The sequence below is a fragment of the Aulonocara sp. 'chitande type north' Nkhata Bay genome, linkage group LG1 (genome assembly GCF_057382095.1).
Source record: "Aulonocara sp. 'chitande type north' Nkhata Bay isolate Kocher_YH1m ecotype deep benthic linkage group LG1, A_spYH_male_GT1.1, whole genome shotgun sequence".
Lineage (NCBI taxonomy): Eukaryota > Metazoa > Chordata > Actinopteri > Cichliformes > Cichlidae > Aulonocara > Aulonocara sp. 'chitande type north' Nkhata Bay.
This window is the reverse complement of record NC_141344.1, coordinates 15,319,083-15,341,854: the sequence shown is the minus strand read 5'-3', so window position 1 is coordinate 15,341,854 and position 22,772 is coordinate 15,319,083. Positions and strand designations below refer to the sequence as shown.

The 22,772-nt window shown below is 40.7% G+C and overlaps 2 protein-coding genes across 2 annotated transcripts; one reads left to right on the top strand and one right to left on the bottom strand.

Moving 5' to 3' along the window:
• Window positions 1-129: 129 nt before the first annotated feature.
• drc8 (dynein regulatory complex subunit 8) lies at window positions 130-6,546 on the top strand. The gene is made up of 7 exons (XM_086285189.1): window positions 130-376; window positions 576-666; window positions 2,643-2,715; window positions 2,926-3,002; window positions 3,495-3,537; window positions 3,660-3,726; window positions 5,101-6,546. Exons 1-7 carry the CDS (start codon window positions 352-354, stop codon window positions 5,217-5,219), a joined length of 495 nt encoding a protein of 164 aa, XP_086141315.1. The 5' UTR covers window positions 130-351; the 3' UTR covers window positions 5,220-6,546.
• Window positions 6,547-6,585: 39 nt separating this feature from the next.
• adpgk2 (ADP-dependent glucokinase 2) lies at window positions 6,586-22,317 on the bottom strand. Its single transcript, XM_086285177.1, has 7 exons — window positions 21,824-22,317; window positions 15,788-15,947; window positions 13,206-13,396; window positions 13,009-13,105; window positions 12,773-12,909; window positions 10,131-10,267; window positions 6,586-9,670 (listed from the first exon to the last, which is right to left on the bottom strand). Exons 1-7 carry the CDS (start codon window positions 22,017-22,019, stop codon window positions 9,107-9,109), a joined length of 1,482 nt encoding a protein of 493 aa, XP_086141303.1. The 5' UTR covers window positions 22,020-22,317; the 3' UTR covers window positions 6,586-9,106.
• Between the last annotated feature and the right edge of the window lie 455 nt (window positions 22,318-22,772).

Sequence of the window (22,772 nt, the reverse complement as noted above, 5' to 3'; positions counted from 1 at the left end):
CTCTTTGTTTGTTTTCAGTCTGTCTTATGTTTAAATGTGATACTTATAGATTAATTCGTAGAATAGTAACAAAATCCTTGGGAAAAAACCGTTATAGTATGAAAATACATTTACGTGGCTTCATTATATCAGGAACTTCTGACGGGGTCACGTTGTTGGAAGGCTTTTTTTTAACGACTTCTTCAGCATGACGGAAAAAAATAAATTAACTAATTAATATTGTGTTATTAGTAGCTCTGTGTAATTCGACAATGAAGGGTTTCTGGCGACAAAAAGATGGCAAACGTCAGAGGCGTTGAATAGGTGCCCTGCCATACGGTTGCTGGGCAACAGAAAGGCGACCGGACAAACATGGCGGAGAACAGCAAAAGTGCAGGTTGGTAATAGTAACTTTCATTTTCAGTTTGTTTACAAATTGAAAATATTGAGACCACAGTGAAAGTTTCAGTCTAGCTGAAACTCTGTGGTGACCCGTCATAGTGGCTGATCTTTGATGAAAGTATTGTCATTATTTTCTCCAGAACTAAGCCAGCTAAGCTAATGCTTCTCTATGTTTTCTTAATTTTGTCTGCCAGAGGCCACCGTGCTTAATACCAAGGTCCTCAAGAAGCTCAAAGGCGCTTTTCAAGCGTTTGACACAAAGTCTGACAACACAGTGGATATCAAGTGGGTAAAACAAGACAAGCCATTTACTTTATTACTGTAAAGATACTTAATAGGTACTATGAAGCTGATTACTATGAAAATCCAAAGGACCTTAAACGTTTTAACAAGTGCACAAGATGCAGTTTTGTGAGAAAATCTTGAGCCACCCCTCAATTCTTTGCATTTTGTTGTTGTTTGTTAATTTTTAGCAATAGCTCTTTCATTTTTATTCCAGTGTTGCACTTTTTTTGCCACCCCACGTAACACTTGCCTTTAGCATAAACAAGACAACTCCCTCAAGGGACAAGACCAGTGTTGTGTCAACACCAAAGAACTCAGCAAACTCAAAACAATTCAGCAAAGAACCTGTTTTAAAATTTACTGGTCACCTTTTATTAGCAGACTGTTGCAAAAACACATAATGTTTTTCCCATTTCTTTAGTTGAATCAGCAAAAAAAACAGGGATCTTAGTTTTATTTTGAAAACAGAAGTGCCATAGATATTTTTGATGTTTTTGAAAGAACTGGGCCAAACATCGGTGGCAATCATAAGCAAGTACAGCTGTATTTCAGTCAGTGGCAAAATTCCTGAAATTATGAATAAAGAAAAGTACTGACAGATTTTGATTCAACATGGAATAACATCTGATTGGTAAGAGGTCCCATTTTTCATCAACGAGTCTAACCCCAAACACAGCCGATGCAGTAACAGCATACCTGGATAGAAAAACACAAAATGAAACACTGTCTGCCTGGAGAACTATTCCTGAAGACTACAGAATTACAAAATTACAAGAATGCTTGCCACAGAGAACTCAGGCTGAAGAATGAAAATGGTCATACTAAACACTGACTTTCAAGAGAGAATTACACAGTGTCTTTATTTCCACTTATGAATGTACATGTTTCAATAAATTGCTGTAAGAAATATCCTTAAAATCTCACCAGAGCCTTGTGCAACCTGAGGAGCTCTAATCAGCCACACAGATGAAAACATCTGGCAAACAAATGTGCATGTCCTTTCTTTTCAGCGACAGTGCAGCGTGTTTTCTAAGCCAAGTGTGTGATTTCTATGTAAAATTAAACTAAATGGTAGAGTAGAATATTTTTAATTAGCATTATTAGAGGTCACAGCAACTTTAATTCCTAGGTATTTTTTTTTACTAACTTACGCAGATGCAGAAAGGTCGAAACACAGCTGTTTATTTAAATCTGCTCTCAGTAGGTTTCCTGTCTGTAAGTTTTTGAATTTCTCACTGGAGGTTTTAAATAGAGTGGAAACTGCACACAATGTGTCCTCCCTGCTAAAGTAACCAGATCCAAGTCGATGTCTGTATATAAACAGTCTGTATATCTTTTATACAGTCTGACAAACTAAACGTGGACTTGGACAGTTTAGGACATTTTGCTAATCTAAAATTGTTGGTCTGTCCAGGGAAAAACGAATTATTTAGGTTAGAGATTTGGCATTTAGTTTGACAAAAACAAGTATTTGCGTTTCTAACTTCATTTCTACATAAATAACATGAACTTGAAAGTCAAGTGGCCCAATCTCTGAGAGCTGACTACTCCTGGAGCCAGGATTCCAGTCTTTATTGTAGCCACACTTCCTTTTCTTTGTTTTATGTCCATCACATTTGCTGAGATCTACATAACTTGTGAGTTTCCCTGTTAGATATAGCATAGGTGTCCATCCTGCAGTGTGGACTTCTGAATATTAGAGGCAATGAAAATGTGGGACTCAGTCTCAAGACATACAAAATGCTGTGCAGTTGAGATTACGCAGCTGTTTCCACTGGTAAATTGTTTGGTTGAAGTGGGTTATTTGGACACTGGCTGTGAGAAATAAAGTTTGTGGTTTGTCTCAAGGCTTTCCACTGGCTGAGTGGGCCGTAGGACATTGCGGTGAGATGGTTCATAGCACACAGGAATTAGTGAAACTAACTGAAACTGTCCTTTTAAATACTTTTAATGCACTTCTTGTCATTGTTTTCTAGGGAGATTGGCACCATCTTCTATTCACTAGGTTTCTTTCCCACTCAGGCAGACCTACAGAAGTTCACATCTGAGGTCAGCACAGCATCCTCCCGTAGTCTGGTTCTATTTTGGAAGATCAGTAATGGGGTGTGCAAACAGGGTTCTGACATTGTGCATTTCAGTAATGTTACAGAATCTCCTGTGCCATTATGTGACTGTTATAAAATCCTGGGTAACATTAGAAGCATTGTTTTTGTTAGAAAATTCAAAGCAAACCCCAACAGCCTATTCCTGTGCAACCAGGTGGAAGATGAGCGCTCAGGATATATCCACTGGGACAGATTCCTCCCAGCCATGACTAAAGTACTACTGGAGGACAAGTAAGACAGTTCAGTTATATCATTGTATAAAGAAATTTCTGATTTCTGTGTATGAGAAGAAGGCTGAGATGCAAATAGGAGTTAAGTTAAATCAAATTATCTATTATACAATGTATTTTTCTCTTATACTGAAGGCACACATGAATGCATTTCATTACTAAGAGTTTTGTGATCAGTCTGGTAAACATTGTGTAAACCTCAGTACTCTATTTTTGATCAGTGGTGTTTCAGGTCGGGTTTGTTCACCACTCAGGAAATACTACATGTCAGCCTTGTTTAAATAATTTATATCTCTTGCTTTTACACGTGAGCTTTTCTGTGCCTGAAGCTGCTGAAGTTTAGATTCAGACCAGTGTTAGCCTTAAACTCTTAAACAAAGAAGCAAAGAACAGCCAGTGCTACATCACTGATGTAATGATTTGGACATTAAACTCACTGTTTGCAGTATTTGGCTTGTCATCATTTCATTACTGCTGTGTTATTGTCTGTTAGGTTCCCTCCCATCTCTGATGAGCTTCTGCTTCAGGCCTTTGAGGTGAAATTTCCTGCTGTTTCCTTGTTCCTCATATTGTCCACTTTTTGCATAGGGACGCTAGTCTGGCAGTATAGGCATGTGATATTTGCTAAAACACAAAGGCACTTACACTCTGTTTGCAGGTTCTAGACAAAGAAAAGAGGGGATACCTTGAGCCTGAGGAGCTGACAAATTACATGACAAAGGAAGGTAAAACTGAGGGTTTTGTTTTTGTGTGCAATTAGAAGTAGATTACAATGACACAGTGACAACAGCAATAGAGATTTCTTACTGAGAAATGATGTGATCTGCAAGCGAAAAATCAGCTTTACAAATGTGATAATTATTGAAGTGATAATGTTAATAGTAGAATGAGAGGCAGAGCCTTCAGACTTCAGGAACATCTTCTGTGGAACCAGCTCCCAGTTTGGATTTGGAAGACAGACACCCTCTCTACTTTTAAGATTAGGCTTAAAACTTTCCTTTTTGCTAAAGCTTATAGTTAGGGCTGGACCAGGTGCCCCTTAATTACGCTGCAATGCTTCACTCACTATGTGCATACAACCACTCTCTATTGACTCATTAGTTATTATTAAACTCTGTCTCTCTTCCGGATGATCTGATATCGTCGTGTTGGTGTTGTTCCTGGAACAGCATAGTAAATGTTGTTCCAGGATCAACATTGCAAGTGACCAATCACATTCTTGTGACGTTATTCTTTGGCGCACCAAGCCATTTGTGCATTTATGAAATTCCAATGTTGCAAGGACAATATCAATGCTGCTTAGTGTTTATTAAAGGGTCAGGGTCAGGGTCCGTTGATCGGCGGACAGAGGCGGTTTCACGCAGCTTAAGTACAGTTTTTTGTTTTATGGCGGTTTTTCTGGAAGTCACAAAAGTATGACGTCACAACATTCTGATTGGTCACTTGCAATGTTGATCCTGGAACAACATTTACTATGTTGATCTGGGAACAACACCAACACGAGGATATCAGATCGTGCCTCTCTTCCACCCCTCTCTTTAATCCTGTCTTTCTCTTTTAACCTCCCACTGGTCGTCCCCTCCTTGAGTCAGGTTCTGCCAGAGCTTTCTTCCTGTTAAAAGGGAGTTTTTCCTTCCCACCGTCAACAAGTCCTTGCTTAAAGGGGGTTATTTGATAATTGGGGTTTTCTGCATATCATTCTGGGGCCTCTGCATTACAATATATAGCACCTTTAGGTGACTGCTGTTGTAATTTGGTGCTATATGAATAAAACTGAATCAATGTAGGCAACAATTTGTGTGTACTTCACAGTAAATACAATAGATTGGTCCATGGCTTCCTATGTTTGCTTAAAAATAATTGGCATTCCATTTAGTTTTACTTACACAATGTTAATTGCGTGTGTACAGATCACTTGATATGCACGGATTGTTTGAATTTGTTAAGTTGAATTATTTATACCAGTTTTGATGTACACAATTGTAAAATAATTTTGTGTTCAGATTGCTTGGTGTTTGTGTGTAGATTGGAACAAACATCTGTTTTTTCTCAGGTAGATCAGCACGTTTGTGACTTGATTTTTCTCCATATCATATCAGGTGAGCCGTTCACTCAGGAGGAGATGGATGAGATGCTGACAGCGTTCACTGACGAAGAGAAGAAACATATCTATTATAAAGATGTTATCCCACATCTGACTCTAGAGCGTAAAATGTAGGCAGCGAAACAAAGGTTGCTTAATCAGCCTGTTGGTGCAGCCAAGTATGAAAGCATAATGTACAAATGCCAAATGAAATGTATGTAGGCAGTCTGTATGTCACCAAAACTGTTATACAATATAATCTTTATGTCTGTTGTGATAAAGAAATTAAATGTGCATACTTCAACTGGATTCAGATAAGAATACCATAAGAGTTTGAATGCTCAAGCCCTCGTTCCTTATTTAAGAAATGTTAAAAGGTTTCTCCAGTTTGACATTAAAGGAAAGTCCAGTACAGTATGAAATTACTGGTGTGATGCACTCCAGTCTCTGTGAATGTTAAAAAAACAATCACTAAAATGGCTTATGTTGGGTTTCTGTGCAGACATAAAAGAAATCATGGTACCACTGGTGCTGTTCAAATGTTTTTCTGAGGTAATCTGGAGTTACAGAAATGAGCTACAGCTGAAGAAGCTGTATTTAAGAAAGCTGAAGGCTTGCTGCTTTCAGAACGTGCACCCAAAATAGAGGGTGAGGGAACATGCTGGGTTATAAAAATAGCACAGGCTCCTCACCATCTCTGCAGTGGACTGCAAGTATGCAACACTTCTTTTGCATGGACAACATTCATTTTTAATCATTTGTTCATAGACAGAAACCTTTTAGTTATTGGGTTGGACTTTGTTTTGCTTTCAGAACTGCCTTAATTGTTTGTGGCATAGATTCATTAAATCACTAGAAACATTCCTCAGAGATTTGGGCATATTGATATGATAGCATAACACAGTTGCTGCAGATTTGTTGGCAGCACGTCCATGATGTGACTCTTCTGTTTCACCACATGCCAAAGGTTCTCTGTCAGACTGAGATCTGGTGACTGGGGAAGCTATTTGAGTACAGTGAACTTGTGGTCATGTTAAAGAAATTAGAGAACTGAAATGATTTGAGCTTTGTGACATACGTTATCCTGCTGAAACAGCCATCAGAAGACAGTTACGCTGTAGTCATAAAGGTTGTCTGTGGAGTTTAAATGATGCTCAGTTAGGACCAAGAAAATATCCTCCACATCATTGCGCCACCAGCAAACATTTGGTACCAGGCGGGATCCATGCTAAACTTGCCTGTTGTTTAAATGTGGGCCTGTTGGTGCAGCCAGTGGACAAAATATGAAAGCATAATGTTTAAATACCAAATGAAATGAAATGTGTTAAATGTGAGGAGAGGAAAAAACCTTCATCGCAGTGAATTATGTTGTGACAAAGAAGCTGTGATGTTACATCCAACAGTATTTGTTAACTAGTGTCTAAAATAACTTCTGAATTCAGCAGACTCTGTTCTTAGAATTGATTTTTTTTTTTTTTTAAAGAAAGAAGTAGATTATCTTCTTGTCTAAAATGTAGTTTGCAGCCAAAATGATTGTGAACATTTTCAATAAATGACCCCTAAAAATAAAAACAACAAATCAATGATTGCTTAATCAGCATTTTATCAGGCGATTCTGCATCAAATAGTCAAACATGCATGAAATAGTTAAACACAACATTGAAACATGGATGACATGACTTATCTAGAGGTTAGATAAGCAATGCGGTGGTGAAAACAACCACTTCACTATGTGAGCATGAACACATGCTATGGTTTCCATTCACAGTAAAAACACAACCCGTTACTCTTTAAGACATAAGGAAAGATCAGCCTATAGTGATAGAAAAAGTCTGTATTAAAGGTTCCCTTTTCGCTAAACCCCAAATGTAAAAACAGAATAAGGCTCATTATCTTTCGGTCAATCAATCAATAACAAAACACCATGAAATCATTACAGCCGTGATACAGAGAAAAGATTTAAAGGGATATCCTGTTCTCTACATTTCCCTTTTTCACACTCTGTAACAAAATAAATGTGTTCCTCTTAAAAAAAAAAAAAGCATGTTTGGTAAAATTGATAAACGAACAAATAGATTAATCAAGAATGACAAAAAGTCCACTTGCATGTTGAAGTTTACCTGTGAAAGTGAAGGTGGAGCTGTGGAAGGAATATGTGTGTGTGCGAGTGAGAGAGAGAAAAATAGCTGGCTATGATCCCAGTTAACTCCAGCTGCATCAGTAAATACAGGTTTGAGTCCAATCCCAGAAGGTAATTAGATGATTGTGGAGAGGCTGGGTCCCCCTTTCACCAAAAGATCATCTCAGTGGGGGTTTAAAGTAACAGGGATTAATATCTTGACTCTAAATCCAATACGTGACGCAAAGACTACATGAAGAAAATATGATTTGAGTGGTCCAGTATTCCAGACATTGGGGGTATTCATGATGCGCAACAGCATGGATTCAAGTAGATTGTTAATGCCCCTTTAAATAACAAGTGTTCCACTATATTCAGTCATATCACGTGACACACATGTCAGGAACTTCACTGTTGCAACAACATTGGCTAGGATAGTCCACACTGGTTATTTGGTCTTTAAAGAGCCATAAAAAACAGAAGAACAAAAAATAATTAGAAAGAGGATGTAAAACAGGTATGACGAACTAACAGAAGAGCGACAGGAGATGGAAAAAGGAAAGGAAAATCAGAGCATGGAGGTAGAGAGGAAGATGTTTGACATCATGTGCAGCTACCAAAAGTGGTCTCTTAACATTGATTTTGCATTATTGCACTGCAACGGAACCACAGAGGAATGACAATCCACACACAAACACACCCAAACCACTAAGCACACTTTTCACATACACAGGGAGGAACAGGGCCTTTCTTTGCCTTTTTAATGCAATAGTAGGGGGAAGAGGAAGGATAGCCTGTCATTAAAAGAACATTTTGGTGTCTTTAAACCTGCACCTGGGATTACTTTGCAGCTATTTAGCGGTCAATATATATATTTTATCCCTACTACACCAAAGGACCGCAGATTTGGTCCTAGTTTCAAAAAACTTCGTAATTTTTCATTAAAATGCTTCAGATATTTTCAGTCATAGGTAGGTTCAAGTTCATCTGAAAATGTGTGTTGCACAAAGGCAGGTGAAGTCTAAAGCTTGTTCACTGGTCTGAGTTGTAGAGTTCAAGTGGTTGACAAGATCCACCTACTTCTGATTCTTCTGAATCCGTTTTCTGCATAGTGAAGCCCTGCATTTACATGACTTAAGGAGGATTTTATCCTTCAGCAGAAGTTGTGCAAAACAATTAAAAAGGCTACTAAAAATGCTGTACTATTTAAAAAGAAACTTAAAACCCTCCACAACCTACAGTTTGGCATCTGACTTTATCCATACCTCGTTCCTCTTTATCTCATATTGACTGAACATCTTCTTGTAAGGCATTGGATAAATAGAGGGCAGCTGATTTAAAATCAACGGAGTCAGATGATGGATGAGTTGACATGGAAATCCAAGTAAGAAACAGCAGGACTGATTTTGTTTAAAAAAAAAAGAAAAAGAAAAAAAGAAAAAGAAAAAAAGAAAAAAGAAATCCAATTGAGGTGATGTGCATGGGTTTCACACGCAGAAAAAGACAAGGAGAGATTAAATCAGTGATGGTTTAACCTAACTGATAAACTACAATAAGTCTAGTTAGCAGATATTTCACTTAATTACTTAAGTATAATTTTTGATTGCCTTTTCTTTGTATCGTTTTCAAAAATCAAACATTTGAAGGCCTAACCTGATAGATAACCACTGTTCTCCATCATCTGACTCCAACTATGAAGGATAACAATTTTCCTTAATGTGCACCTCAGGCTGTGAGACACAAAGGACGACTCATCAGCCTGATACCTGCGTCAGTTTCTGAAGGCTAGTGTGCATCACACCTAGATCAAGTTTCCAGAATCACGCGGTTCACTAACATCTGATCAGCACGACACACACACACAAACATACACACAGACAGACCACTTGGTGTCTGTCCTTCTCTAGATTTGCAGAACCAGGCCAGCAGCTGAGACGTTGTCCCCTCCACCTGCAGTCTGATAAACCTCAGTGCACACCAGCACTGGTGCTACACAGATGTCATAGTCCTCTTCACTCCAACAGCTGACAGGCCTGGTCTCCTGTAAAGGGATACGCTGGCTTCCCTCCTGTCGGCTAACGGAGAAAGAGTCGTCCATTATGAGCCTCGCCTTGCTGGGATCAATGTCATTAGAGCCACAGACGTGGCGGTTAGCTGTGAGCGAAGCCTTGGCAGTGGCTGACATGGTGTTCTTCCACTTGGAGCCACGAGTCACAATCATGGCTTGAAAAGCCAGCGTGTGGACATGGAGTCGGGTCAGTGGTTTGACTGTAGCTCGGGCACCATTTGCCCGACTTTCTGCACTGGCTTCCTTGTGGCGCTGGTTCAAAATGCGATAGACCTCCCTCATCTGGTCAAGAACAGTAGCTACACGAGGGTTTGGGTCTGACAATACGGTGATGTTGGAGCCTTTGAGCGAGCTAAGCAGGTTTGGAAGTTCCTGCTCATTCATCCCCAAAGAGTCCGCCTGGAAAAGCAGAATTAAGGTAACTCGTTAAAACCGATTTTACTATTTACTACTTTTACATTTTCATCAGGTCTGCACATGTGTGTGTTGGCTGCTTTGTTATGCTGAGTGGAATAAACTACAGCCTTTGTGTTGAGTGCACAAAGAAAACCATGGCTTTGAGGTCTAGCCACAACAATATTCATTATGTGTTTACAGTATTGAAGAGGCTTGATTATGGGGCAAAATTTGCACCTTTGAAAGCAGCAGAACATCGCATTTCTTCAAAATATGATTATGCAAAAGTGGAAAGCAAATACAGCTCCCACTGAGTCAGCCTGCTTTGCTTTGAGTTTAACTAAGCAAATCTTCCTGGCATCCATCTATTTTCACAAAGCTGACTCATTCTGTTTCTGTAAATAAACATTTTACTTCTTCAGTGTTGGTGATATCATTTTGCTCATTGATCAGTCAAACATACATGGGGAATGACGTAGTGGAGCAGGTCTTCCATGATGCTCTCTTCCACAAAACTTGCCATTTCAAAATGAATTCCAATTTGAGGGGATGAGGAGGAAAGCAGGTGTCCCAGACGGGAGAGGAGGGCTTCTCTCTCACCTGAAATGATCCAAAATAGGTGGAAGATTAAAGAAGAGTTGTAGACGCTGTCAGGCAGATCGCAGGGTGTCAAAAACAAAACAGAACAAAACAAACAAACAAACAAAAAAAACAAAAACAAAGAGAAGCGAAAGGGTACAGTGATGTTAAAGGAAGGAGCAACTCAACAGGAAAGACAAAAGGGTAATGAAAGAGTGGAAAAACAGCAGAGACATGGGGGAAAACAGCAGACCAGAAGACAAAGGTACTGTCAGATCAAATAACACACAGCTGATCTGCTGTGCAAACAGCCTGGCTCAGAGGGGGAAGCTGGTTATCAGCCTATGATACTACCTCTGTGTTTTGTTCTTCTTTTGACATCAGTTCTTACATACAGTGGGGCAAAAAAGTATTTAGTCAGCCACCGATTGTGCAAGTTCCCCCACTTAAAATGATGACAGAGGTCAGTAATTTGCACCAGAGGTACACTTCAACTGTGAGAGACAGAATGTGAGAAAAAAAATCCATGAATCCACATGGTAGGATTTGTAAAGAATTTATTCGTAAATCAGGGTGGAAAATAAGTATTTGGTCACCTCAAACAAGGAAAATCTCTGGCTCTCACAGACCTGTAACGTCTTCTGTAAGAAGCTTTTCTGTCCCCCACTCGTTACCTGTATGAATGGCACCTGTTTGAACTCATCATCTGTATAAAAGACACCTGTCCACAGCCTCAAACAGTCAGACTCCAAACAGCCATGGCCAAGACCAAAGAGCTTTCGAAGGACACCAGGAAAAGTATTGTAGACCTGCACCAGACTGGGAAGAGTGAATCTACAATAGGCAAGCAGCTTGGTGTGAAAAACCAACTGTGGGAGCAATCATCAGAAAATGGAAGACATACAAGACCACTGATAATCTCCCTCGATCTGGGGCTCCACGCAAGATCTCATCCCGTGGGGTCAAAATGATCATGAGAACGGTGAGCAAAGATCCCAGAACCACACGGGGGGACCTGGTGAATGACCTGCAGAGAGCTGGGACCAAAGTAACAAAGGTCACCATCAGTAACACACTACAACGGCAGGGAATCAAATCCCGCAGTGCCAGACGTGTTCCGCTGCTGAAGCCAGTGCATGTCCAGGCCCGTCTGAAGTTTGCCAGAGAGCACATGGATGATACAGCAGAGGATTGGGAGAATGTCATGTGGTCAGATGAAACCAAAGTAGAACTTTTTGGTATAAACTCAACTCGTCGTGTTTGGAGGAAGAAGAATACTGAGTTGCATCCCAAGAACACCATACCTACTGTGAAGCATGGGGGTGGAAACATCATGCTATGGGGCTGTTTTTCTGCCAAGGGGACAGGACGACTGATCCGTGTTAAGGACAGAATGAATGGGGCCATGTATCGTGAGATTTTGAGCCAAAACCTCCTTCCATCAGTGAGAACTTTGAAGATGAAACGAGGCTGGGTCTTCCAACATGACAATGATCCAAAACACACCGCCCGGGCAACAAAGGAGTGGCTCCGTAAGAAGCATTTGAAAGTCCTGGAGTGGCCTAGCCAGTCTCCAGACCTCAACCCCATAGAAAATCTGTGGCGGGAGTTGAAAGTCCGTGTTGCTCGGCGACAGCCCCAAAACATCACTGCTCTCGAGAAGATCTGCATGGAGGAATGGGCCAAAATACCAGCTACTGTGTGTGTGCAAACCTGGTAAAGACCTATAGTAAACGTTTGACCTCTGTTATTGCCAACAAAGGTTATGTTACAAAGTATTGAGTTGTATTTTTGTTATTGACCAAATACTTATTTTCCACCCTGATTTACGAATAAATTCTTTACAAAGCCTACCATGTGGATTCATGGATTTTTTTTTTTTTTTTTCCACATTCTGTCTCTCACAGTTGAAGTGTACCTCTGGTGCAAATTACTGACCTCTGTCATCATTTTAGGTGGGGGAACTTGCACAATCGGTGGCTGACTAAATACTTTTTTGCCCCACTGTACAGCTATCACCAAATGTGGCCAAAATCCAGCCAACTTCAAGTGTCACTGGTCAGTATGCTTAACTATGCTTAAAGCCCTGAGCTTTCATAGACACTACCTGATAAAGGTGCATGGGATCATATATCCACGATCTCCTGATTACAAACCCTCAACAATTTGCGTCACTGTGAGAACAGCTCCAGGTAACAGTGATACACAGCTGGGACATTTCGTGTCCTGCCTCTAGCACGCTCTACTCAGACACCACCCTCGTGTAAACAAATTTGAGCATTTCCAGTAGTGAGAGTTGACAATCTCAACTCCAGACAATGACCCAAATTATCTACCAACTTTGTCCAGAGTTCATATTTAAGGTGAAACCTCTTTCCTTTTGATAACTACAATTAGTAGAATTTTAATCTCCAGGTGATATGAGAGAGTAACGCTAACCTCAAACTGCTTTGGTTAACCCAGGATAATACGTTCAACGTCAGCGAGCCCAACTGTGCATCAGAAAGAAGGGAACACCTTTCTTACCTGACCGGAAAGGGAAGTTGTCCATCATTTGGAGCCCTCCCACCACCAGTAGGTCAGGTTTGAAGTCTATAAGTTTCTGAGCAAACTCCTCCATAGAGGACAGGTAGGGGTTATTGGCATCGCTGTGAATGATGTATCTACAGAACACAAACACACAAACAAAGTGAACAACTATCACCTCAGAGCACCGTGTACACACGCACTCCACGCTTCTGATGCATCTGTATGACACCTACCTATTGGCTCTACGTGAGGTATAGCGCCCCCAGCGGGCACCAGTTGGATACTCCAGAATCAGATGAATGTCTGGCTCATCTATCACTTTACCTGCCACTGAGGAGATAAAAGGAATATCACAAAGTACATAAAAATTACAAAACGGAAATTTCATTCAAAGTAAAATGGATGCATCACTTTGTCTTATTTCGAGTACCTGTAATGTGCTGCGACAGGACATCAGTAAAATCGGTGCTGAAAGTTCCCCCTAGCAACACATCACATCCCTCGGTTGCCATGCGACTAGCCATTACTGGAGCATTGCCGCCAACTGACCATCTGTTTCCAGGTAAGTCACGGGCCCCCTCGACCAGCTCGCTAAAGAGGGTTTCATTTAGCATAAAACGCCTGTGGGAGAAGAAAAAAAACTTTGGTTTAAACTGTGAAAGTGAAAACTGACATTACTGTGATTTATGGTGCTTAAATTACATTATTAATTAACTTTCCACAGAATGAAAAAAAACAAAACAACAGCATCTGCCACTAATATGATCGCTTAACTTCTTTCCTGCATATTGATATGTCCTGCACCACCCTGGGTTAAGAGACTGAACCCCAAGTTGCTCTACGATCTAGTGCTCTAGTGTGTGAATGTGTGTGTGAATGGGTGGATGACTGGATGTGTAAAGCGCTTTGGGGTCCTTAGGGACTAGTAAAGTGCTATACAAATACAGGCCATTTACCATTTACGATGATTTCATTGGAGTATGAATGTGTTTATGAGTGTGCTTTGATTGTTCCAGCGCTAGCAAAGCTCTATATAAGAACCAGCCTATTTACCATTTATCCTCACATAAGTCTCTTGGCATCCCAAAAGTCATAGAGAAACCCATTCTGACCTTCTCTATACTTTTCCATCAACACTCTCAAACATCACATCTTCAGTGCTCTCTGTCAATATGAGACGATATTGCTGCTGTCTGATCATCACCATCTTAACCCACTTTCAAGAACTCTTTCTCATAGCTTCATCGTATGGCTCACCAGCTTTATCCCTCTGTAGTTGCAACAGCTTTACAAATCGCCCAAGTTCTTGAAAGTTGGTATCGTTCCACTGCCATCTCTACTCAACATCTCCATACCTCCACAAGTGTTTTATCTGGACCAACTGCCTTTCCTCTCTTCATCCTCTTCAAAGGTTCCCTCACTTCCTCCTTACTAATTCTTTGCAATTCCCCACACACTCTTGCTGTCTTCTCTCTCTGCTCCTTAAAGTACCTCTTTCAGTCTTCAACACACTCTCTTCAGTCATTAGTACATTTCTATCTGTATCCTCCACAATCCTGAAACAGTGCACATCCTTTCCACCTGGATCTTTTCCTTTCCACCTCCTATGCCACCTCTCTCTTCCTAAACACCTAGACTCCCAGTACTCCCACTGCTGCAATGCAGTGGGAGACGAAGGCTGAAATATATTACTTCTATATCCATCCTTTTGAGCATTAAAAGTGGGGTGATCATAAAGAAAAGTGCAGTAGGACCCTCACTAAACATACAATATGATCACCCTCAGGATGCCAGAATGCTGGATATCAGAATGAAACAGCATGAGGACTCGGCTTGGTTGCCAGATAATTGCATCTCATTCTTGCTTATCAGTTAACGCAGCGGTCCCCAACCTTTTTTGCGCCACGGACCGGTTTGTGCCCGACAATATTTTCACGGACCGGCCTTTAAGGTGTCGCGGATAAATACAACAAAATAAAACTAGTACCGATACTGAAAAAAAAGATTGATTCATAACACACGTGAAAAGACCCAGGAAAACCGAGTTAACGAAAAAAACGATAACAAAATAACGCTAAAAACCGATAAAAACCCTGAAAACCATACATTTCACACCCGAGTCTCAACTCTCGCGGCCCGGTACCAGTCCGTGGCCCGGGGGTTGGGGACTGCTGAGTTAACGCTCACACAGCAGCTTTCTTATAGCCTGAAGTCACAAATATAAATACTTGTTAAAACTTTTTTTTTTTAAATGCACATCTCCAATGATAGGTAGAACAAACAGCCGTAATAACAAAGCACCCTTTCAAAATAAGCATCTTTATCCAGATAAAAAACAATTTTCTCTTGTTCTTTGAACATATTATTAGACATTTATTCATTTAGATTAGATGCTTCAGAATGACTCTGCATGGTATTTACACAAAGTCTAAATACATTCAGTCATTTGGCTGCCATTAAGAACGTACAATCCCCAAAACGGGCAGTATAAGGACCAGAGAAATAAGTTTAAATGTTAAAAAAGACACAGTTTCTGTCTCTAACAGAAAAGTCTTAATTCATGTTAGCGCGCATTCTTTTTCTATGTGGGTTCCTGCTGATTCTGTAGTCTTGTTGCCCTTAGGGTGTTTTATTCCAGACAATGAACAAGAGCTCACAGGCGCCAGAACACGAGCAGTCAGCAATGACTGAGCAGATCAGGGAGATTAATTCAACTGTATTCTCAAGACTTAAAAAGCCTTTTCAAACATAAACAGCAGCAAAAATGAAAAAAACAAAACAAAACAAAAAAAACTGTATACTTTCAGTACAAACACCTCAAATTCCAGTTTAAGATTAAAAGGAAAATTCAGAAGAAAAAACTCAGAGCACCGATAGGACTGCAAATATTTGAATAGCCACAATTTTATTTATTCAAAGTACATGTGTATCTATGTGTATATACTCAAAATTTGCTTCCAGATCTGGACCTCTACTTTTAAATGGGCTCATCTTCACACAGACATCACTTACTCTGCAGCTGCTCCTGGTGCAAAGAAATATGCAAAGCTCTGAGCCAGCTGCTCCACATTTTCTAGGTAGTCATGATGCAGGGGCTGGTCTGTGGGCTGGATGCCTGTTTTATTAAGCAGTGACACACTGTCTACTATCAGGTCAACACAACCTCCAAAACCTGTGAATGAAAAAGAGAGAAAGAAACTCAAAGAGGCAATATTCATTTGGAAATCAGGACAGGGAGAACACTGGTATGACTAGTCACACTGCTTTTACCTTTGTGCTCCAAAGCCACTAAAATAACCTCACAAATCATGTAAGGTGTGCCCCAACTTCATCAGCATTTAAAAGCAAACTAGACAACATTCCTGCTTAGCCCTTGAGTTTAGTTGCAGGTTGAATTCATTTTTAAATTTTAGGCCTTTTCTATTGTTACTGGACTACACTTGACAGTGTCATTTCTCTTCCTTTTACAGGTTATAACCAGTGTTTTTTGTTTTTTCTATCACTGTTTATAATAACAATAATAATTTTCCTTTTTACTATATCATTGCTGTTTTTTTGTATTGATGAAGTTTTACGTTATAAACATGGTGCCATGCTACGATTTCTGTGATAGCATATGCCGTATGAAGTACGTGTGTTTTTCCGCCTGAAACAAAATGTGCTAAATATATACAATTTTGTTTGAAAATAAAACATACTAAATAGTGAGAAATCCACACAACCTGCAGCTGCTGTGCCCAGTACGGCTGCATTTATCTCCAATCACAGCTGAAATAGTGACACACTGTCAGAGTTTCAGCTGCTGGATCAATCATATGTCCCATCAGCAGATATAGAAGCTCTGAGCTTCACAGATGCCGGTCATGTCTGAACAGGGGCCAACGCTTCAGGCAGGCAGGCAACTTTGTCTGAATTTGCAACCCTATCTTTTTTTCCTGCTGTAGCTTCATATAAAAAATATAAAATAACCTTTTGGGATACAGTTAGATTTGCTTTCATAAGGTTAATATGAATATAGTGCATTTTATAGTCCTTCAGGACCCTGTCACAGAAAGCAGGTTTAGTGGAAACTCAGAGTTTGTTAACCCTGAGAGGAGATGAGTGAGTTTACTGTTCCTGAAACAGAGCCAACTTAACCTAACCTGTTCCCCTATATATTTTATTGAACAGAGCTTCTCTCTGAATGTTCCCTCATGCTGCACCTGCACCATCTCTATGACACCATTTCATTTCCCCCATTATTACAGTCAATGTCAAAGCTGTTTACATCTTTACAGTTAAATGCTGGTTAATCTTCTTATTAAATCAATCATGAATGTAAGGATAACAGTGGACATCAATGGGCACTGTGGATTAGCTCAGAATAAAATAAAGAAGTTGCCCAATTGTTAGTTAACTTGCACTGCACATTTTGTAATCCCTGTTACAATAAAACTAACTTTTATTGCACTTTAGGCAAAAAAAAAGAAAGAAAAAAAGCCAAAAAAGATCAAAGATCAATAATTTCTCATGCTGGAATAAATGATGCTACTGTTGTTGTCTGCGCCACTTAAGATTCTTAAATGGGACTAAATGCAGTTTAAAGTGAGATTTTAAAAACAGGCTAAAGACTGGATGTTGAGCAACATTTTGAAAAGCTGCAATATCCGAAAAGGATTTGCACCACTAAATCAACAAAAATCTGTCTTCCTTGTGCTGTGGAAATCCAAAAGTCAGTTTACAGCTGAATAATTATATTTAAGAAATGTAAATGTCATATTTGGTCACATTTTTAACCATTTATCTGTCTATGAAAAATCAAGAGTGGGTAACTGATGACTGAGTGGACTGGTTGAAGTTTCATCTATTTCTGGAGCTGAAAACTCAAAGAGTTAATTAAGACAGAATTTAGAGTTAGCATTTGTCAAACCTGTTTCTGGGTCAGGGCTCAGGTTAAGTGTCAGTAAGCCATTATTTATGTTGTACTGTTCAATCCTGCAACTAATAGCAATAAACGTTAATCCATCCCTCATGGCCAACTCTGCTCTGATACGAGTGCTCAAAATAACAGACTCCAGCACTTTATTTAGCGTTAGCACAATTGAGCAGCAGCATCAATAACAGCCTGGTAGCACACCCGGACAGTGTCTTTATTGCGGCTGGGGATTTTAACCACGCGGACCTGAAATCTGTACTTCACAATTTCCACCGTAATGTGAAGTGTGCTACCAGAGGAGATAGAACGTTGGACCAGGTGTACACCAACATGGCGAATGCGTACAGAGCCCAGGCTTATCCCCACCTGGGTCTGTCAGACCATCTCTCCCTTCTGCTACACCCAATATACACACAAAAGATCAAGAGCACTGGGATTACAACCAAAACCGTGAGAACATGGCCGCAGGATGCTATTCCGATGCTTCAGGACTGTTTCCACTGCACAGACTGGGATGTATTCAAGGTGCAGGACACTGACAATCGTGTCGCATTGGACAGTTACACCTCCACTGTCTTGGACTACATCTGTTTCTGTGTGGACAATGTAACAACTTGGAAACGATTCCGTGTGTTCCCTAATAATCCACCCTGGATGACACACGGAGTTCAACAACTTATTCGAACAAGGAACAACGCTTTCAAATCCGGGGACCAGGAGGCATACAGTGCTGCCAGGGCCAACCTGAGAAGAGGCATCAAGACTGCCAAGCAGCAGCACAGGAGGCGTATCGAGGCCAGGTTTGAGAACAACACAAACCCAAGGCAGGTCTGGGAGGGCATCAGGGCTATCACGGACTACAAAAGAAGAACACCATCACCCTCAGCCGACAGTTCTACTCTGGCTGAGGATCTAAATCTCTTTTATGCCCGTTTTGACAGGGAGAACACCGACCCTGTCCTGTCCCCTCTCCCCTCAACCGACCCTGCTCCGGTCCTGAGCACTCATGAGCTGAGGCGTGTGTTCCGGAGCATTAACACCAGGAAGGCGGCCGGGCCGGATGGAGTGCTGGGCCGGGTGCTAAAAGACTGTGCTGCGGACCTGGCGGACGTCTTCACCTCTATATATAACACCTCGTTGTCCTGTTCACTGGTACCATCCTGTTTCAAAGCAGCAACCATCGTTCCCATCCCAAAACAGTCAAATGTCACATGTCTGAACGATTTCAGACTTGTGGCACTCACCCCCATTCCCGCCAAATGCCTGGAGAGACTGGTCATTAAACACATCAGAGCTGCTTTTCCACCATCCCTGGACTCGCACCAGTTTGCATACAGGGAGAACCGGTCAACCGAGGATGCGATCGCCACAGTGCTGCACACATTACTGAAGCACTTGGAACACAGGAACACCTATGCACGGCTCCTCTTTGTAGACTACAGCTCGGCTTTTAATACCATCCGGCCATACAAACTCCGTCCCAAACTCCACCAACTGGGACTTAACTCCTCTCTGTGCAACTGGATTGTGGACTTCCTCACTAACCGTAGACAGAGTGTCAGAGTGGGTAAGAACACCTCTTCCACCCTTGTGGTCAACACCGGTGCCCCTCAGGGGTGTGTTCTGAGCCCTCTGCTATACACTCTCTTCACCCATGACTGTATTTCCTCCTGCGCGTCCAATCTCATTGTTAAGTTTGCAGATGACACTACAGTGCTCGGACTTATATCCAACAATGATGAGACAAACTATAGGACAGAGGTGCAACAACTAGAGTCATGGTGCCACGACAATAACTTGGTCTTAAACACCAAAAAGACCAAGGAGATCATTGTAGATTTCCGGAAGAGGGGTCATAACAACCATCTGCCTCTCTTCATTGGCAGTGAGGCGGTGGAGAGGGTGAGCAGTTTTAAATTCTTGGGGGTAACTGTGACCGAGGACCTGTCCTGGGGCAACCATATCACCTCAGTTGCACGGAAGGCCCAACAGCGCCTCTACTACCTGAGGAGACTGCGGAGCGCACACATTCCCAGATCTCTGATGTTGAACTTCTACAACTGTGCCATCAGCAGCGTTCTGACGTATGGATTTCTAGTATGGTTCCCCAGCTGCACCAAGGCCAATCAGCAAGCACTCCAGCGGGTGGTGAAAGAAGCTGGCAGAATTATTGGAACAAGTCTGCCAGAGATCAGTAATATCTTCCCCACTCGCTGTCTGAGGAGGGTGCACAGTATCCTGCGGGACCAACATCACCCTGCGCGCCACCTTTTCCATCTGCTGCCCTCAGGGAGAAGGTACAGGTCTATACAGGCCAGAACATCCAGACTGGCCAACAGCCTGTATCCACAGGCTGTGAGGCTCCTGAACTCTCTGCCCCCCTCTCACGGACAATAACCATATCCAACTTCTTAATAGCAATGAACTGGTCTGCATTGGTGCATCATATCTTTATTCTCTTCCCCCTCCTGCCCTCCCCCTCTTTCTTAAATAGATAACTACCATATCTGATATCATATCTCACAGTACAATAATATTGAATGGGTTGCATTGTTGTATTTTGTCATGTTTCTCAGGTCTTTGTCTGAATTTCTACGAACATTATTGCTAAGGATTGTCTTATTGCATTGGAGTCACACTGGGTTAAATATGTACACTTGGGTTTTAAGGGGTATTTATTATTTTCTTCTTTTTTTTGGGTTGTATGGAAGCCCCAAACGCAATTTCATTGTTCTTGACAATGACAATAAATAAATAAATACTAAAATACTAAATACTAAATACAGCACATGTTGCCAGTATGTTGTTGTTTATTTTTCTGGTTATTTATGAACCCTTTTGGCACCATGAAAACAAGCTTTTACTTATAGTTTGTTCTAATTTGATGTGACACACAAACACATGCAACTAGTCAACAACAGCAACAAAAACAACAACAAGGCAACAACAAGGCTGATTCTGATCTTTTGGCAGAAATTTCTTATAATCGCATTTACATCAGGTTGTACTGTTGCTGAGCTTATTGGTAACCTATTGGGTAAAGGCTGGACAGACAAGTTGATTCTTATTGAGTGTCTGTGCGATGGTCCAAAGCACAAGGTTTTAGGACTTGCTCACGAGACAAAACACTGGATTACTATAAGAATACCAGAGCTTACATCACATGAGCCTGCACAGTTGTTTTTAAGAAGTTCAAAGTACAACCAAGGGTTTTGCTGCTTATAAACTTCTGGCAGGTAAACTCACAAGACTGTTCAAAACATCTTAACTATTTATTTCTAAGTGGGGTTTGTTTACTCAAGCATAAATAAATAAATACTCTAATATATCTTTATTATAAAAAGGCCAAAAATAAGAGGAAAGTGGACAGACATCTGTTATTTAAGATAACACAAACACTCTTCCTTAATGTCATGCAGAGAAGTTGTCATTATATTCATAATCTCCCCAAACCATCTGTTTTCATCCAGAAAAAAAACCCCAAGCTCCAAAAAATATTAAGCTTCCTTTGCTAGTTAAGTAGTGTATATATTACTGATAACTGCAGATACTGCCCCACCTTACACATTACTGAAGTGAATGTCATAATTGGCTCAAGTCATTGTTGAAATCATTGGATGCATCCTTACTGGAAGATAATTACCAAACAGGAAAACAGCTAAAACACACACAAAAAAACTGATCTTCTGTTTAAAAGAAAGTGGAAAAGTTGTATTTTAATTAAATATATTTTCCTTTATATGCCAAACGCCAAACCTGTAACCCGGAGCACACTCATTGAGACTTTATTTCTAAGCTGGAACTAATCATCTTATCTGGTGACCACCTTTCATGGTTATTGCCCCTCTGCACCATCTATTCAGGCTTCAAACACACAACCTTATTTATTTCCATAAGAAACCCCTAAATGTACTTTTCTCAGTTTACTAAAGTTTGACATTAAATATGAGGCAAATATTATCCACTGCGTTAACAACTTATTTTCTGTTAGTGAATGCGGGCAGTGACTAATGTTACTGTTATTCTGGCGCCGTTTACCTGATCGATCATTAATCCACAAACCCCTGAAATTAGGTTGCACTCATACAGTCTATGGTTAGGCTAGCCACCGTTAGCTAGCTCGTAACGCTTACCAATCGCTACTCTGGGTCTGGCGACGTTATTCATCCCCACTTTCTGCTCAGCCCGGAGCAGGGAGGAAAGGACTGTGTCCAGTCGGTCGTCCAGCACTGCATTCTGGGGTGACCGGAACCAGAGGGCCAACACAACCACAAATAAGGACACGACAGACCCATATTTCACCCACGGTACCCTGCCTCCCGCCTCCATCGCTCGCTCTCTTGCTCTGTGTACAAGCGCTCTCTCCCCCTGCGCTGCCGCTGAAAAGCTGTGCTCTAGGTTGTCTGTTTTGGTCGCCCGAGTGTCCCGGATGTACCTTAATGGGGCGGATACCGAACAGTGGATTTTCTGCGATACTAAGAAAAATCACTTCAACTGCATTCTTGTCTCTTTTACAAATCCCCCCCCCAAAAAAACCAAACAAACAAACAAAATCGTCGCTTCAAATTCTGTTTTAAGAGGTGCTGTTTAGTTGGGGAACGGGAAACGCTTACGTGGAAAACTAATGAGGGGAGGGACGTGGACGGGTTTGTTTTTGCTGACAAGGCGGAAGTGGCTCGTTTGTCTTTTTTCAGTTTAACAGTTTAGCCTTTGATTAAAAGTTCACTACACAATTATTGCGGCGAAAACGATCCTAAATATGTTTTTTCCAAATCTATTAAAAAGCTTCATGAATTGGATAATGGATCCGTTATTTTATAATTTTCTGTTATGGAGACAAGAAAATTAATAAGTAATCAAAATTATACTTTTCTAACTATTTTATAAAAAGTTATATGGTGCCATTGTTAAAATTTGAATAGCAGAGTTGCATATGATATCAGAGTAGAATAGATAAATATATCATTTGTGTTTGTAGATTATTACAAATAAATATTCAGGTCCACAAATGTTAATACTGTTTACTTATATATGCAATATTTGTTTCATATGGATTGCAAATTGGTACTAGTGTTGTTGTTT